Source organism: Macrotis lagotis, chromosome 1 (assembly GCF_037893015.1).
Source record: "Macrotis lagotis isolate mMagLag1 chromosome 1, bilby.v1.9.chrom.fasta, whole genome shotgun sequence".
In the NCBI taxonomy this organism is placed as follows: Eukaryota; Metazoa; Chordata; class Mammalia; order Peramelemorphia; family Peramelidae; genus Macrotis; species Macrotis lagotis.
Genome location: NC_133658.1, coordinates 290,455,635 through 290,473,330, shown reverse-complemented (window position 1 = coordinate 290,473,330; position 17,696 = coordinate 290,455,635). Strand labels below are relative to the sequence as shown.

The 17,696-nt window shown below is 42.0% G+C and overlaps 1 protein-coding gene across 2 annotated transcripts in view; it reads left to right on the top strand.

Moving 5' to 3' along the window:
- The window catches only part of HMCN2 (hemicentin 2), a 176,856-nt gene extending 162,230 nt beyond the window's left edge, over nucleotides 1–14,626 (top strand). For both annotated transcript variants that reach the window (XM_074210922.1, XM_074210921.1), the window contains exons 88-98: nucleotides 30–167; nucleotides 394–515; nucleotides 1,551–1,788; nucleotides 3,516–3,578; nucleotides 4,147–4,269; nucleotides 6,347–6,481; nucleotides 7,064–7,192; nucleotides 9,299–9,619; nucleotides 10,766–10,885; nucleotides 11,946–12,072; nucleotides 13,188–14,626. In XM_074210922.1, coding sequence (XP_074067023.1) covers nucleotides 30–167; nucleotides 394–515; nucleotides 1,551–1,788; nucleotides 3,516–3,578; nucleotides 4,147–4,269; nucleotides 6,347–6,481; nucleotides 7,064–7,192; nucleotides 9,299–9,619; nucleotides 10,766–10,885; nucleotides 11,946–12,072; nucleotides 13,188–13,551 — 1,880 coding nt within the window. In that variant the 3' untranslated portion in view covers nucleotides 13,552–14,626. The remainder of the gene's footprint in view (nucleotides 1–29; nucleotides 168–393; nucleotides 516–1,550; nucleotides 1,789–3,515; nucleotides 3,579–4,146; nucleotides 4,270–6,346; nucleotides 6,482–7,063; nucleotides 7,193–9,298; nucleotides 9,620–10,765; nucleotides 10,886–11,945; nucleotides 12,073–13,187) is intronic.
- Nucleotides 14,627–17,696: the final 3,070 nt, after the last annotated feature.

Below are 17,696 nucleotides of genomic sequence, written 5' to 3'. Positions count from 1 at the left end.
CAGGTGATCTCTTTCTTTTCTCTCTCCAGGACCACTGATGAGAATTCTTGTAGTTGCCATTGCCCCTATCTATTGGGTCCTGGCAGGGCAGAGTGGGGAGGCCCTGAATGGATATTCACTGACTAGGGGTAATTTCAGGCAGGAGACCCAGGTGGAGTTTGCTACGGGTGAGTGGAGGCTGCTTGGTTTGATGGGTGGGAAATAGGGAAGGCAGGATCTAGACCTGAGGTAGGTTTGGAGTCATTAGCTGTATGGTCAGGGCTTCCCTTTGACCAATCTCTCTCTCTCTCTCTCTCTCTCTCTCTCTCTCTCTCTCTCTCTCTCTCTCTCTCTCTCTCTCTCTCTCTCTCTCTCTCCTTGATGACTCATATTATGGATGGTGGAACATTTTAGGGGAACTGCTCCACCTGACCCAGGTGGCCCGAGGTTTGGACAGAGATGGTTTGCTCCTACTTGATATGGTCATCAATGGCTTTATCCCTGAGGTGTTGTCCACAACCCAGCTGCGAGTGCAGGTGAGGAATGTCAGCTCTTGCTCCCTTCTCTGAGATCTAAAACCCTTAGGAGAATGGAACTGGAGGAAAGAAGGGTTACCCTTGGTAATCATTCATATTTCTAATTCAGAAAATATTTGTTGTATGTACTATGTTCAAGACACTTAATAGTATCATTATTTGTGGCACCTGAAGGAAACTGAATGTGATATTCCCTGACTTACCAAATTCCAAAGATTTGGTTCATGTGATCAAGGGTGTCTCCTGAGAATTTGGATTTTCCCAAAGCTCAATCCTTATAAAACAATGGATCCATAGGGCAATTTAGGATTATGGAAAGCTATTTGGATTTAAGAGTCAGGAGATTTGAGTTCCAAGTCCAGCCTTAAGTCTATAAATGCCTCAATACAGCTTCCTTTTCTCTCCCTGTGTCTCATTCATCTTGTTGCCTTGTCAATTCTTTCAAGATGGGGAGGTAGCATTAGAAGTCCCTGTTATTTCTATAAAGAAGGGCTTTTAAAAACCTTTAGATTCAAAGCATATTTTTCACTTTATTTTTCTTGTTTTGTTTTTTGCAATATGGCTAATGTGAAAATATGTTTTACATGACTTCATATGTATAATGACTATCATATTTCTTGCCTTCTCAGTGGAGAGGAGAGAATCTGAAACTGAAAATAATTAGAAAAAGAAAAAATCTCCACAAAATGTTGTTATAAGGGAAACATTCTTTAAACCACAAAGTGTAATATCAATGTGAGCTATAACTTAGGTCTGGCAAAGATATTAGAAATTATTTAACATAATTTCTTTTAAACTTTAAAGATTAGGAAACTACCATTCTAAGATGGTCAGTAACTTACTCAAAGTCCCCCTCCCCAGTTCCATTGAATTAGCAGAAGACATGAAATTAGAATCCAGATCTATTGACACCCTATTCTTCTAGCTACTAGAGCAAGAAGCTAGGAGTATTATCCCACTTAAGGTCCTGGAAGGCCTGGGTCCATTCCAGACTCTCTTCTCTTCTTTCTCCTTCTCTTTGATTTCTCACTCTAGGATTTCCATGAAAGTTACGTGCAGATAGGGCCTGGTCAGTTATATGTGGGTTCCACACAGACCTTCTTGAAGGATGGAACACCTACTCACTTCCTCTGCAACCACACAATCCAGTATGACTCTGACCTGGGTCCACAGCCCCATCTGGTTCAACACCTTCGTGCCACAGAGGTCAGTTCAGCCTTTGACCCTGGGACTGAGGCTCTCCGATTCCAGCTCACCACAGCTCTTCAAGCAGGTGAGAAAATACAGTATGCACTCATTCCCCACCTTCTCCTAAACTATTGTCTTCGCTCAATTTCATTTTCTAAATGCTTCCCAAATTACCCACTCAATAAAGTACTAGAGCATACATAGAACATGGAACATGATCCCTACTCTAAGGGAACTCACAGTATAGATAGGGAAACAAAGTTTACCCTGTGAAACAATTATATAGAATGATATGAGATTGTATGTCATTAGGGGTTAGACTATATGATATGGACTGTAAAATGCTGCATGAATTCAGGGAAAAGAGAAACAAATGTGACCTGAAGTGATCAATAAAGGAAGACATGGAATCTGAGATGGGCATTGAAGGATGGGCAAGATTTGAATAAATAAAGAGAAGAGGGAAGGTATTCTAAGTGGGGAAAATACTTAAGCAAATATACAGAGGAAGGAGAACTTGTTTTAGAAGACAGTGAGGAGACTAGTAGAAATGGAGCATGGAATAGTAGGGGAAAATGTTAGAGATTCAGGTTGGGTAAAAAAATGAGAAGATGGAACTTGAATTTTGAAAAACAGATTGGAGGTGAGTAGAGGAGGCATAATGGTTCAAGGGAAGAAAAACTGACTATTGAGGAAAAAGATCCAAGTTCAGATTCTATATCTCTTGTTTACCTCTTGACACTTACCCTTTCTGGGTCTCAATTTCTTCATCTGTAAAATAAAAGTTTGAACTAATATGGCCTCTCCATTCTCTTCCAGCTCTAGAGGTATGATTCTTCAATCTATGATAACCATCAATATGGTTTTGCTTAAGTATTTTCATAAGGATTTTGTTTTCCCAAATTCTCTTTTTTCAATTGGAGGAGAAAATTGAGGGAATAGCAAATAAGATTGCTTTAAAAAAAAAAGAAGGGGGCAGCTAGGTGGTGCAGTGGATAGCTTACAGGCCCTGGAGTCAGGAGTACTTGAGTTCAAACCCGGCCTCAGACAATAATAACCTAGCTGTGTGGCCTTGGGCAAGCCACTTAACCCCATTGCCTAGCAAAAACTAAAAACAAAAAAAAAGAAAGAAAAGAGACATTTTTCTTAAAATGCAAAGAATAGAAGCCAAGGAAAACCAGAAAGAAGCACAAATAAGCAAGATAGTTTTTAAAGTGACATGTTGAATTTATTATATTCTTAAAAGGAAACGCAAACTATACATAATTGAGATTAATAGTTGTAGGTAAAATCTTCATCCATTCTATTTTATATAGAGAAATGTGCGTTTTATTTGGTGTTTATGGTGTTTATGGTTATCAAAACAAAAAAACAAAGTTTTCAAATAATAATTGAAGTAAAGAGCATAAGACATTCCATGTGGAGAACACAAATAAGCAAATAGCTGGAGAGAGGAAAGTATGAAGGTGTATTAACATGACAATGAGGAGGCTGGTTATGGTAGAACTAGAAGTTATTTTCAAGGGAGCAATGAGGCAGAAGGTGAGAGATTTAGGTTGGGCCCAGACTGTGATGCAGGCAGAGGAATGTGGTGTTTATCCTAGATGTTTTTTGAGTAAGAAAAGGTGATCAAAGCCATTTGTGAGGAGTGAGGAGTGGGTGGGTTAGAGGAGGAGGCAGTTGGAAACAGGAAAGAGAGGCCATTTTAATACTACAGATGGGGGTGAGGAAGGCTTGGACTAGGGCGGGGTTGATGGTGAAATTTGAAGAGATTCAGTACTGAAGAGGGAAGGATCTCTATTTGTCTTGCAGAGGATAATGAAGCTGGCTGCCCTGAGGGCTTTGTGCTGGATTCCCTAAGGTCCTTTTGTACTGGTAAGTCCCCTTTTCTTTCAACCCATTCATCCTCCATCACTTTAAGCTTAGACTTCTCATTGAGTAGAGTTGGACAAGGCCCCTCAGTTCCATGGAGGCCTGGAGGTAAAATCTTGAATATGCATACATAGCTGTACTTGAGCCTGACTTTAGAGTACCTGAATGTCCCATGTCCCTGATCCATCATGGTCCAATGGAAAGAGCGTTGAAACTACTGTTTGTTAGCTCTGTGATTTTGGCATGGTATAGTGAAGAACTGATTCTGGAGTCAGAGGTCCTGGGCTCAAATTTTCTCTTTGATAGTTATTACCTTTGTGACTTAGAACAAGTCCTTTTACTGATCTAGGCCTCAGTTTTCTCTTTTGTAAAAATGAGGGAGACTCATGTGATATCTGGGGTTCTTTCTAGCTTGATCTATTAACCTTAAGTCATATTTCCCTTTCTGGACTTCTATTCTCCATCCAACATATTGGACAAAATGATCTCCAAGAACTCTTTCAGAACCCTGGGGACCACCCCCCCACAAGGCAACAAGGATCATTTCAGTATTAACACTCCTCCTTCCCAGATAAGGATGAATGTTCCAGCACCAAGAGCCCCTGTTCCCATATCTGTCATAACTCCCTGGGTCGTTTCTCTTGCTCCTGTCCTGATGGGTATGCCTTGGCCTGGGACAACAGGAACTGCAGAGGTGAGGAGCCTTACTGGGGGCATGTGTGATACATATCTCACGTGGTCCAGTTTACTGTCTCAACATTACTTTGCTTATGTAACTTGAGGACTTGTGCAGGGAGCAGATGCCAGGAATATGATTTCTGGTGCTGGGTCTGGGTTATCAGTTAGAATTTCTTTACGTCAGTTGTTCTCCCCTATAGGCTTTTACCACTTTCTTTACCTATCACTTTTTCCTTTTGGTGTATCTTATTGTCCAGATATGTCTTACATCATTTTCATCTCTCCTGATGGAAGATTATATTATCCCCATTATCTTTGGAAGCAAAGAGAGTTCCTTTGGAACCCAGGAAATAAGAGAATCATGTCCAGTAACAAGAGTGACATAAGAGGATCTGGGGGTGAACATAGCAGAGTACTAATTAGGGGATTAAGAGTGACAGGTATGGCTAAAAAATTAGGGCTCATCATCCTGCTAAGACTAAGAAAGGATTATGATTAAAATCTATAAAAATCATGAAATATTAGCCATTATATATTATATACATCACACACACACACACACACACATATATGTATATATATATATATGTATATATATATATATACATATATATATGGTATATCAGGACTTCACTTCTTTTGGGGGGAATGTTGTCCCCCACAGAGAAAGACAACTTCAAAGAATATGAAGTCTTTCTCTGGCATTCAACCAACATCAGTCTCTGGATTTATAGAATTCTCTGAGCTTCAAATCAGACCAAAGGATCCATCTATATACATTTAGACACTGATATCAAAGGTTTCTATGTAAATGAAGATAATAGTTTAGCCTCAAGGGGATCAGAGCTTACTTTTATTGTGAAAAGTCTTATTAATATCCAGATATATCTGATGAAGCAAGAGGGGTGCTCAACCATAAAAGCATTATTAGTCGTGGTCTGTCCATGGTCCTGACACACCCACCACCATTTCCTTCTCTTATCCATCAGTCAGTCAATTAACAAATATTTATTAAGATCTGTACCTTTACTCCTTTGCTGCGTGCTAGGGATACAAAAATAATGAATGAAATCCTGCTAGAAGGAAGTTTGCCCTCTAAAGGGCAGACAATTAGTATTTGTAGATATAGATATATCTATTATATACTTGAATAAATGAAGCAATTAGATGTTCAGTGAATAGGGCATGATGGACCCAGAATCAAGAATATCTGAGTTCAAATCTGACCTCAGAAGCTTTCTAACTGTATGACCCTTTTCAAGTCCCTTAATCCATTGGAGAAGTATATGACAAACCACTGCAGTTTTGACAAGAAAATTCCATTGAAAGCACTGGTAAGTTATGGTACATGGAATTATGAAGAGACAAACATGACTGAATGGCTGAACAACAAATTTGGGAGGGACAGCACTAGTAGTTGGGGGATCAGGAAAGAACTCTCTTCTTCTGTTTCCCATTTCCTGTCTGAAACTTTGGAGACTTGTTCTGATTGTCTTAGCTGTCTGTTTCTCATCTAATATCATTAATCTTGCACTCGAACAACTTGCATGACTGTCAAGCCACCCTGTCATGGAGTTCTGCCAGATCCAGAGCTGGAAAAAAGTAGTTTTAGTGCAAATAAAAGCATGTTTTAGCATAGTGGGGAAAAAATTTGGGGAACTTACTACACTAAGATCCATAATGGGTCACAAAGGGAAGGGAGAGACACAAGGAGACTATCTCTAATGATATCTCTATGAGTAGACATCAGGAAGAATTGACCATGGCTTTCCTTCCGATTCTCTTTTGATGTCCCTTGGCCTAGAATCCTAGTCTGGAAGGACCTTACCCAGGTAGCATTTCTGTTGTGCTTATATTGAGGTAGGACCTAGGAAGGGAAATTCTTGGGATCCTTGGCCTCTGAAATGACAAAGGATAGCTGGATGGGTAAGAATATTTAGTGACTAGAATGTGGTCAACATCAATCAGTATTGACACCCCACTCTCAGGGGAGACCATTTGAACAAGGAAGGGAGGCGCTGATCCAATAGATTGTTTTCATTTTTCCCTCTAACCTCTTTTTTTCCTTCCACCTCCACTTTGCAAACCTGCAGATGTAGATGAATGTGCATGGGATACCCCTGTCTGTCATGATGGGCAGCGCTGTGTGAACCTCCTTGGTTCCTACCAGTGCCTTCCCCACTGCAAGGCTGGCTTCCAGGCAACAGCTGATGGAACAGGCTGTGAAGGTGATGGCCTCCTGATGGGAAATTGAGATGAAACGGTCCCCACTCCCTTTTTATAGCCCAGCAATTTCAAACCATGACACCAATTTTTAGGAGACTTCAAAACAGAATTTTCTCCATGGACATCCACAAAAACATATTTTTTGAGTCTTCCAGGGTTGAGACCTGAATTCTAATCCACATTCATTACTACCTTATTTTATTACCTTAAGCAAGTCATTTCTAATTTTTGTGTACCATTTCTCCATTGTTAAAATGAGGGAATGGAGATAGATGAGCTCTAAGGTCCCCGCATATTCAAATATTCTTTATTCTAAGGTCCTCTTCCAACTCTGAAATATATCATGTTAAGATTTCCTCCAGCTCTGACATTCTGTGGTTTTGTAATTCAATACCTAGAGATGACTTAGAGTTCTAGACTCTTGGACATTACAGCTACCTGATATCAAAGCAAGAGGGAAAATGGAATCCTGGAACCTACTAGAGAATGGACTGATGAAGGGAGGAAAGAAATGTCAGTGGGTTAGGGAAGCGAGAAGAGGGCAGGGGTCCTGAGCTCTGATACCCATCTCTTCCTCCCCCCAGATGTTAATGAATGTCTAGAGCATTTGGATGAATGTCGCTACAACCAGATCTGTGAGAACACTCTAGGGGGGCATCGTTGTACCTGCCCTCCAGGATACAGAAGCCAGGGTCTTGGTCGTCCCTGCTTGGGTAATGGAGAGCCTTATGACTGAGTCTTCTATATTCTGATGTTGTCAGTGCCCACCACAGTGTAGCAGCTGTTGCTCAAAGACAGTTTCTTTATTCCATCAATAGTATTCTTACATGGCTCTCTCAGAGCTGAGCAGGGTCATCACTAGAAATGCAGGACAATCCCTCCAATTATCCTTCCCCATGACCTCAGTGAAAATGTTGGAAACTGTCCCAAATTACTGCAAAACAAGGAGATTGCCAGTAGGACATGTGCTATTGTTGGGTGGTATTCATACCCTAGAGGAAGAGAAAGGAGGAAGCTAATAATTTAAGTCTTTCTCCAGGAATTTCCTAAGCAGAGTTGAAAGATTAGTCCTCAACATGTTAAGTGACTGGTCTTCAGCAATACATCTCTCTAGTAAATTTAGAGGGTGTAGCTGAGGTGGGAAACATTTATTAGTGGAACTTCCACAGCCCATCTGCCCCAGTGTTTTAACAGTGACTCCAAAAGTTGAATTCTGGGAAGAGAAAGGTTAGGTCACAGGTTTCTTGTAGGAGTTGTTCATAGCTCTGATTTACAAATGCAAACCCTTTGGGTATCTGTTTCTATTTCCTGTTTGTGTCATCTCCTGGGGTAACAAATTCTATGGTCCATTGCTAATAGTGGAAAGTTGAATTCCCTTGTATCTCCAATCTTTCCTCACCCAAACATAAAAGGGTCCCCCATCTTATCATTTCAGAATTTGGGGAACAAGTCCATGTTCACCCCATTCAAATTCTTCCTGACAATTATCTCCTTGTTTATCCATCACCTGGTGAATCCCAATGTTCTCATCTGAACTCCTTTGTGATCAAACTGCCATGCTCTAGACTTCCTTTCTTCATAATATTTGTATGCAGTCCAGGATGGAGCCCCTAAGTCCCTGGATCTTGCTAGAGCTGCTAAGAGAGTAACTCTACCTTTGAGTTTAGGTCAGACAGCTAAATAGACATATCAGTGTTAATACTGTCATCCAGGGTCAGGCAGGGCCCTGGGAGTTCTGCTTGACTGACAGTCTCCCAAAAAGTCTGTGTAGGAGGGGGAGGAAAGGATAGCAGAGGGACAGTACATGTCTAGACAGATTCAAACCAGTCAATACAGAACAGTTCCTCTTCTTCCTGCTCCTGGGAGGTGTAAATTTAAGTACAAATCTGCCATGGATTTGGTGCTATGAGATCTGCTCTCCTCATGGCCAAACTGAGGGACTGACCATAAAAGGCATCAAAGTGAAAAATCCCAGTCCTTTCACCACTTCACTGAGAAATTTTAGGAAAGCTGTTTGATTCCTCTATACATCTAAAAATGCTTTGAAATGAATTGGTCACTCAGTCCAAAGCAATGTGGGGTTCCATAAAGAGCATTAGCCTAAGAGGCTTGAGTCTTGGACACTTGCTAGCTATGTGACTCTGGGTGAGTGACTTACCCTGTCTCAGATTCAGTTTCCTCATCTGTAAAAAGAGGGAATAAACTCATTGATCTCTAATGTACCTTTTAGCTCTAAATTGATGATAAATTTAGCTCTAAAAGAGTTGCAAGAACCTGAGGAGGAAGAGATCATTGATAGGGCTGGAGTTGTGACTTGTCAATGGGTAGAACCTGGCTAGACAGAGGTGAAGGAAGGCATTCTAGGGAAGTGGAACAGTATGTGCAAAGATTTAGAGGAAGAAAATTTCAAGATGTGGGCTGGAGAAGGATTCAGAAATTCCTTCCACTTGGATCATAGGGGTTTGTGTAGAGAAACCATGAGAGATTCAGGCGGAAAACTCACTAGGGGAGATAGTGTGACTTTGTCGTAAGAGCACCAGATTTGAAATCAAAAGATAATTGTGATTCCTAGTTCCTTCACTTTCCACCTGGATATCCTTGGGCAAATCTCTTGGTCATCAGTTTCCTCTTCTTCAAAACGATACGCCTGGTCTAGAGGGATCTCTAAGCTAAAAATACTGTGTGCCTATGGGACCAGATTGTGAAGAGATTTTAATATTAGTGCAATGTATTAGTATAGTGTTTCCTCTAAAAGCTTGAAATGCTCAGAAACACCCACTTTCCTCTCTCAGTCTTTTTGTTTTTTTTTATTCCCCCAGATATCAATGAGTGCTTGCAGCTACCTCGGGTCTGTGCTCACCAATGCCAAAACCTCCAAGGCAGCTATCGCTGCTTATGCCCACTAGGTCAGGCATTACTACAAGATGGCAAGGCCTGTGCCAGACTGGAAAAGGTGGAAGGCAACATTACCACTGTCAGTCACCAGGGGTCCTTTCCAAGCTGGCTGAGACCCCGAGCCCGAGCTCATTCTGGCTCCTACCATGCCTGGATCTCTTTCCGGCCTATTGGAAGTCCGTTGAACTCCGTTGGTAGGACCTGGTGTCCATCAGGCTTCACTAGGAGGAATGGAGCCTGCACTGGTAAGACAGCACCTGGGATTGATTTAGAAATCCACTGGCACAGGCATGGGTCCCCACCAGACTGGAAAGCTCAGAACCCAACTCAGTAATTTGGCAATTTAGCTTCATCAATTTAGTCTCAAGTCTCCCAGAAACAATGTTATTGAATTTAACATTAATATATGTCCAAGCAATTTTCAATTTGCAGGATAAGAATCTAAACTGACATAGTTCCTCATGACTTCCAACATGACTCTATTCCAAGACAACTGAAAGCAACATTTATGGGAATGAATAAAAAAAATCATACTATATTCAAATAATAGATTAAAATTCAATAATGTTGCTGGAGTTACCACTTAGTACCTTCATTCCCTTTATGCACTGAAAAGGGCTTCTTTCTGAGATAAATATCTTAACTTTAATTTTCATGGGATAGTTAATTGGCACAGGGTCTTGGACTTGGAGTCAGGAAGACTCATCTCCCTGAGTTTAAATCCAGGCTCAGACACTTACTAACTGTGTGACCCTGGGCAAGTCATTTAATCCTGTCTGCCTGTTTCCCCACCTATAAAATGAACTAGAGAAGGAAATGACAAACTACTCTAGCATCTTTGCCAAGAAAACTCCAAATTGGGTCATGAAGAGTCGGACATGATAAAATTGTCTGAACAACAACAACACTCTAGCAAGATTAATGTGAGCAAAATAGCCATGGCGTTGGAATGTATCTGACATGTGTCAGAGGACAGTGAGTTTGGCTAAAGTAGAGAATGAAGCATGGTGATAGAAGTAGAATGGAGTCCAAGCTGTACCCTTCCTTCTCCCCCAGATTGTTTGAGTTTTGTCCATAAATCGTCAGCCTCTGAAGGTTTGATGTCCTTTAGATTGGAGATGACAGGAGGGGAAACTATCAGAGAAGAGATCATTCACCTCCCAGCACTCTCCCTGGGCTGACAGATTAGATTGAGAACTGCTTCTTGCTTAAGTCACAGGTGGCTTGGGAAGGCTGGGGGTGGAAGAGGCTGGGTCGATACAGTGGCCACCAACTCCTAGCCCAAGGCAGGTTATTTCCCTGCTCCCTAAAGCTGGGGCATGCTGCCACTTGGACCATCTCTGATTCAGCTATTTTTCTTTACTCCCCACCCATCCTGGGGCCTTCCCCAGACCTTGATGAGTGCCAGGTGAGGACCCTGTGCCAGCATGCCTGCCGTAACACCGAGGGCAGCTACCAATGCCTTTGTCCAGCTGGGTACCGCTTACTCTCCAGTGGAAAGAATTGCCAGGGTAAGAACCCTCTTCTGGGCCAGAATCTTCATAGCTTTGAAGAGGAACCCAAAGGATACCTGGATTCTCATCCCAGTTCTGCTGTTAGCTTGACAAAGTCCTTCATCTCCCTGGGCCTCAGTTTCCCTAACCAGTAAAATAGAGATAAATAATTCCTTTACTACCTATCCTATGATAGCCAAATAAGATCATATTTGTGAAAAATCTTTGTATAATATAGCTTTTATTCTACCCTATTTTTCAAGTAATTTTAAACATCTTGGTTACTTTTGAACTGAAATTCAGTTTCTCACCAGGGCTGAGATCCTTCTTGCACTCCATCCTTCTCTCTGCATAATCACTGGCTTATACTGTCTTAACTCATTGTCAGCACTGGAGAAACAGTGGGATGCAGTGGGTTTTAACGTGCAACAGGGGTCATCTGATGGAGTATATGCAGACCTGAAGCAAGGGCATCTACTCCCACTACCTACCCAAGTATTTTACCTCCCCCCTCAGAAGCTTGTTTCCTCTATTGCAAGACCAAGAATGACTGGTCCAGCTTCCTCCTATCTCCTAGAAATGAATCAAGATCAAAGACCAGTGGATTCTGGGTACTGTCTTAGAAGGCACAGTCAAGCTGAACTGAGTTGGATGCTTTGGGAGACCTAGGTTTTCAGGGCATGATTGAGGTCTCAGCACCATTAGTAGAGGTCCTGCAGACTCTGAACTTGAGGGCTCAGATATTCCACCTCATGGGGTATTCTCAGAAATTTCTTGTACTTTTTCCTCCTTTGTTCTCTCTGTTCTATATACCCATCTACTGGTGCTCTCTCTCCTTCTTTCTTTTCTTCTCTCTTCCTTCTATCTCCCTCCTTTTTTCATCTTTATCTCCCCTTCATCTCTACTGGTCTCTCCCTTACTTTTTCCCTTAGTCAATCATTTCTTTTTTACCCTTTATTCCTTACTACCCTTATGCACTTAAGAATGCAGTGCATGCGTGCACACACACACACACACACACACACACACACACACACACACACCTCTTCAAATCTTTGGATTCTTCTCTCTCTTCCAGATATCAACGAGTGTGTGGAGGAAGGCATCAAGTGTGGCCCCAGCCAGATGTGCTTCAATACCCGTGGTAGTTATCAGTGTGTGGACACACCATGCCCCACTATGTACCGGAGGGGCTCCAGCCCTGGGTAAGAGATGGGCAGTTAGCCGATCTACCCCAAGATCTCCCCAGTTCAGTAAGGGATGACACTGTAAGGCTTCTTGGTATAGGTGTGGGTTGACCAGGGCCTCATGGTCAAGGTCCAGAATAACATTATCTCAAGAGTTGGAAGGGATTTCCAAGATCATCCATCCTCCCTACCTGAATAGGAATCTTCCCTACAATATCCTTGACAAATGACCATTCAGCCTCCTCTAAGGATGAGGAGCCCACTGCCTCTAAACAATCCATTTCTTTTTTGGTTTGACAGTAGAGCATAGTAGATAAGGGTGCTAGACTTGGAATCATGAAGACAAATTCAGATTTCACCTCTGATAGCTGTATGACTTTGACTTAAGTTCTCTGGCCTCAGTTTCTTTTTCTGTAAAATGAAGGGATTGGATTAGGTGGCCTCTCAAGTGTCATCTAGCTCTAAATTTATGCTCCCAAATAACATGGATGTGTCACTCCTGGCAAATCATTTAAATTTAGGGTGCCACACAGAGCTAGAGTAGAAGACTCTATAGACAACTGGACTCAGAATTACAGAGTGGTGGTGATCTGCATGGGGCGGGGGGAAGGGGGTGGAAGTTCCTCCTCTCTATGAAATCACAGATCAGATCCAGAGAAAATTTTTTTGGTAAAGTTTTCCATATATTGAGCTCAAATCTTCCTCTCAGTGAGAGCATGTGCGCATGCGCACACGCACGAGCACACACACATACACGAACCTTTTAAATATGAAAAAGTCAGCAGAGCAGCCTCACATTGACTTGGGTTCTGCCATCTTGGACCAACAAAGTCTAATTCATCTTCCTTAGCAAGAACCATTTCAAATCCTGAAAGTCAAATCTCTTATCTCTCCCCAGAGACTTCTCTTCTCCAGTCTAAACATTCTTTTGACTAATCTTTGTAAAGAATTATCTCTAGCCCCCTCACCATCCTAGATACACTCTCACCTACATTCTTATCATAGTAATTGGGAGACCAGTATCAACCCCAGCTGAGGGGCCTCCTCTCCCTCCCCAGGACTAAAGGACTTTTCTAATTACAATTGGACTCCATGATTGTTCATCAGTGTGTATCTGTCTGTCTATCCTGCAGGATGTGTTTCCGTCGCTGTGCCCTTGATTGCAACTCAGGGGGCCCCTTCACCTTGCAATATAAGCTTCTCACCCTCCCCTTTGGCATCCGAGCCAATCATGATGTTGTCCGTCTCACAGCCTTCTCTGATGGGGGTGTCCTTCCCAACCGAACAGTCCTGACAGTATTAGAGCCTGACCCCAGTAGCCCCTTTGCCTTGAGAGAACCTCAAAGTGGACAGGGTGCCATTTACACCCGCCGCCCCCTCATCAATGCTGGTATCTACCGGCTGAAGGTACAAGCGGTAACCTATGGTGAACATCGAGTCCTCCGGTACCAGAATATATTTGTAATTCTTATCTCAGTCTCACCCTATCCCTATTGAGGGCTACCCAGAGCAAGAAACCCTTGGGTCTCAATTGCCCCAGTCCCTCTTGGCCCTTCCATTCCATCTATCAATCAGTAAACAATTATGTGATCAATGGGCTGAATGTGTTCATTCCGTGATCAGCTGGGCCCAAATCCTGTGCTTGGTACAGAGTTTGACTTCTCTTATTCTGATTTCAGAATACCCATGAATTCCCTTGGTAATAAGGCAGCTGGGCCTTTTCTGCCCCCCCCCCCCCACACCTTTGTCCTTTCCATGAGACTTCTGCCTGGATCCCTTCATTGTCCCCTCCCACAATCAAAGATTATGATTGCCCCCCTCCCCAATCAAAGATTATGTGACAAAAGCCCATGACTGTTAGTTCCAGTCAGCTCAGAGGGCTGAAGGTGACTCCACAGACAGCTTGGGGAGATTCTGAGAGCTTGGTTTTCACAGGGAGGACTTTCTAAGCTGTGGTTGAGGAAGGCTTCATATAATTGTCCTTAGTAAGGGCTGGGAGAGACAGACCTTGGAGTCTCTCTGTGCCCCTCCCATGCTGACCCTGGAGTCCTTGAAGCTAGGAGAGGCTCTTGCTGTCTCTCATCAGTATCAGCTGCTCTTGCAACAGGGGCTCTATCTGGCTCTGTGCGTCAACCCCACACGTGAGGCCCTTCAACAAACAAAATCTTCATCTGTAGCCTTGACCCTCTGAGATATGGACAGAGAATGTGAGCAAAGGGGAATCAGAACCAAATACAAAGATGCCAAAGTCTTTAGAGCTGGAAACAAGAAGAATTTTGACTCAGCAAGTAAACCAGACCTCATGGACTGGCTCCTCAGGAATCAGGAGCAATCGTGTTCACCCACAGAGAAGTCAGAGCCTTTGTACATGGGCCCAAGGTCATCTGGGTCACAAGGAAGATCCAGATTTAGTGTAAAGTATCCATGATAAAAGGAAGACCACAGGGAGGGGGCAAGCCTAGCCTACATCCAAAGAGGCTTGATTACTTACCAGCCAGATGTTTTTATCTAGCCACATCTGGCAGTCTTGTGTACCATCTTAAATGAATAAAATTAAATAAAAAATATGTTATTGACAAACCTAGTTTCCTTATTCATTTATTTAATCTCTGTTTTTCCCTAAGCAGATAAAAAAGATTTGTGGGAAGGAAATGAATGTAGATCTATTATAATTGTTTCTTTCTGTTGCCCTCCTTTTGATCTGCATCCCCCTCCATTTCAAACTATGTTTTCATGATTATTATTAGTTTTTCAAATTTCCATGCTCCTTAAGGGAGACCAGATTCTGAGTGAGAAAGCAGGATGAAACTGGATGAAACATAGCTGAAAGGTTGAAGGACACTTAAGGGTCAACTTCCCCTGCCTTGACCCTTCCATCTTCTCTTTAGGCTTTGGTTTTACATGAAGTAAAATCTCATCACCTTGGCATTCCTCAGCCCCCTGAAAGCACCTTCTTTAACGAGCCTCAGAGAAAAGACAGAGCAATCTCCAGAGGAGGAAAGGTGTCTTTTTGTTAGATTTTGGAGAGGGTATAAGGAAGGACTAGTGCTCAGCTGTTGGAATTTTAGACCTCATTAAGAAGGGTAGATGCATCCCCATCTCCCCATTCTTCTTTTCCTAAAAGTGAACAATCTGATTGAACCAATCCACCCTAAAGTATGACTGCCTAATAGTCCTGACCTTCACAGGGGTATCTGAATCTGTGTAAACTTGTTTGTCCATATTCAACTTATTTGGTAGGATTTCAGGGTATGAGAGTGAAGTAAAATTTGTACATAAATCAGTTGAAAGAGGTATTTTGAGAATGGAGTGAAGGAGAAGGGAAGAAAACTTCACTGTCTCCTCCCCAGGTCCAAGTCTTACTATGAGGTCTACTGGCAGCTATTGTAACAAAGTGGATAGAACATTGGATCTGGAGTCAGGAAAAACTGAGTTCAAATCACATTAACTGTGATCCTGGGCAAATCACATAACTTCTGTCTGCCTCAATATCTTCATCTATTAAAAAAACCCACCTTCCAGGATTGTATGAGATAATATTTGTAAAGCACTTTGTAAAATCTTAGAGTGTTATATAAATACTAGCTATGATGATGAGGTATAATTACTGCCTATTCTGCCCACCATTTTGTCCAGATAATGTGGATTCTAATGGAGAGAGACAAGGTTTTATAGAACTGAATGAAGCTCTTGTGCAACACAAGCAAGCCAGGACCAGAGTCCTGAGTCACTTCATTTACTATGACAACTAAATAGTTTTGGAGGCAAAACAATTCTCAGCCCACAAAGAGAGACTGGGTTGGCAATCCCAGATCATACTTATATACTTTGATCAAAGTGTATAAGCCCCTGTTACCTACCTAGAGAGGGTAAGAGGTAAGACAATGAATTCTCTTTCCTCTAGTTTATTTACTGGGCAGAGAGAGAGCAGATGCTCAGATAAGATCATACCACAAAGGATTCTGTCACCATACATTCATTCAGAGCCAGAAGGGACTTTTCTAAGGCCACATAATCTACTTTCCACTGTATCTCTTTGTATAGCTGGAACTTGTAGGGGGAAAGGAACTTTGCAGAGAGGGAGAGTAAGAGGAAGCAGACTTGAAGGTTGTGAATTATCAGGCCATATAATCATAGATTTAGGCATTGGAAAGGACATCAGATCCTATCAGGGTGCTGGGGCCTAAACAGGTTAGGAGATTTGACAAAGGCCTGAAATATAGGTAGTAAATATCATTTCCTCTGACTCCAGAGCTAGTACTCTTTCCAGTGGAGGTCAATCAATCAATAAACATTTGTTAAGTGCCAATTATGTGCAAGAGCCTGTGGTCAGACAAAAGAGAAAGGGACAGAGAGAGAGAGAGAGATGGATAGTCCGAGAGTAAATTCCAGGGAAGAGTTTGGAGCATGTGTCATTTGATGGTGCTTTGATTTTCTGTCTTCTGGAAGAATATGTCAGAGTAGGAAAAATAACATAGTCTAGATTTAGAGTCAGAGAATCTAGATTCAAATCCCATCTCTAACACTACCAGTTCAACTTTAGGCAAGTCCCTAAATTTCACCAGTCCTTAGTCACTCATCTGTAAAGTACCTGGTCCCTTTGAAGGGACCTCACAGTCCATCTGATCCAGCCACTAAGAATGTTGCAATAAATGGCATGTAATGAGAATTCTAGCTGTTTGGCAGATTTTGCTTCCATAGATCCTCAAACCTACCCAACTTCTACCTATTGTTCTTGACTGAAGTTTGAGGCCAGTCATTGGCTCCAGTCTGTCCTGCCCCTCTCCTCTCTCCTTCAGCTTGGAACACATGACCTCTGTGTTTTTCAGGCAGGATTGAGGATAAAAACATACCTGTGGTCACTCATTAAGCAACTTGGATTTAGTTATTTTCATGAAATCTAACAGTGGGACTTCATGTTCTGGGCGGAGATAGCTATTTCCAAGTTCAGAGAATGAAGCAAAAATGGAAATCTGGGCACTGCAGAAAGCTGTCTCCTGGTAGTTGCTTGTGAAATGTCTGGGTTTTGGTGCTGGTGGGTTATAGAGTGGAATCCTGATGTTACCAAAAGCATAGAACCTAAAGTAAAAAAACTGTCCTGGGTTCAACTGGTTTACAGCATATCTTGCTATCTGTAAAATGGGAATAATAATGCTTACCTTACAATATTGTTATGAGGATCAAAAGAGATGATGAATGTAGAATGCTGTGGTTTTCATGGTCTCTCTCAGTCTTCTGAATTAAGTCTATTTCCCTCTATTGAGATCATAGCATATTGTGTGAAAATATATTAGTTTAGTGGAAAGAGTGGTAGAGTTCTAGTCCTAAGGTCTCTGATGCTGTGTAACTTTAGACAGCTCACTTCTCTCTGGGTTTTGATTGCCCCAGTCATAAAAGGAAAGTATTGGATTAGACAATCAACACTCTTTTTCTTCTCTGAAGCCTAGGTTCAAATAATAGCTAATATACTTATTAACTGTGTCTTGGTCACAGCAACTCACTAAGACTTGGGAAGTTTCTAGGTTTCAATTTCCTCATCTGCAAAATTAGCAAATTAATCCGAATGGCTACCAAATTTCCTACTTTCTCTAAATTTATGACCATATAACATTCTTGGTCTCCCTTCAAGGCCCTCCATGGAT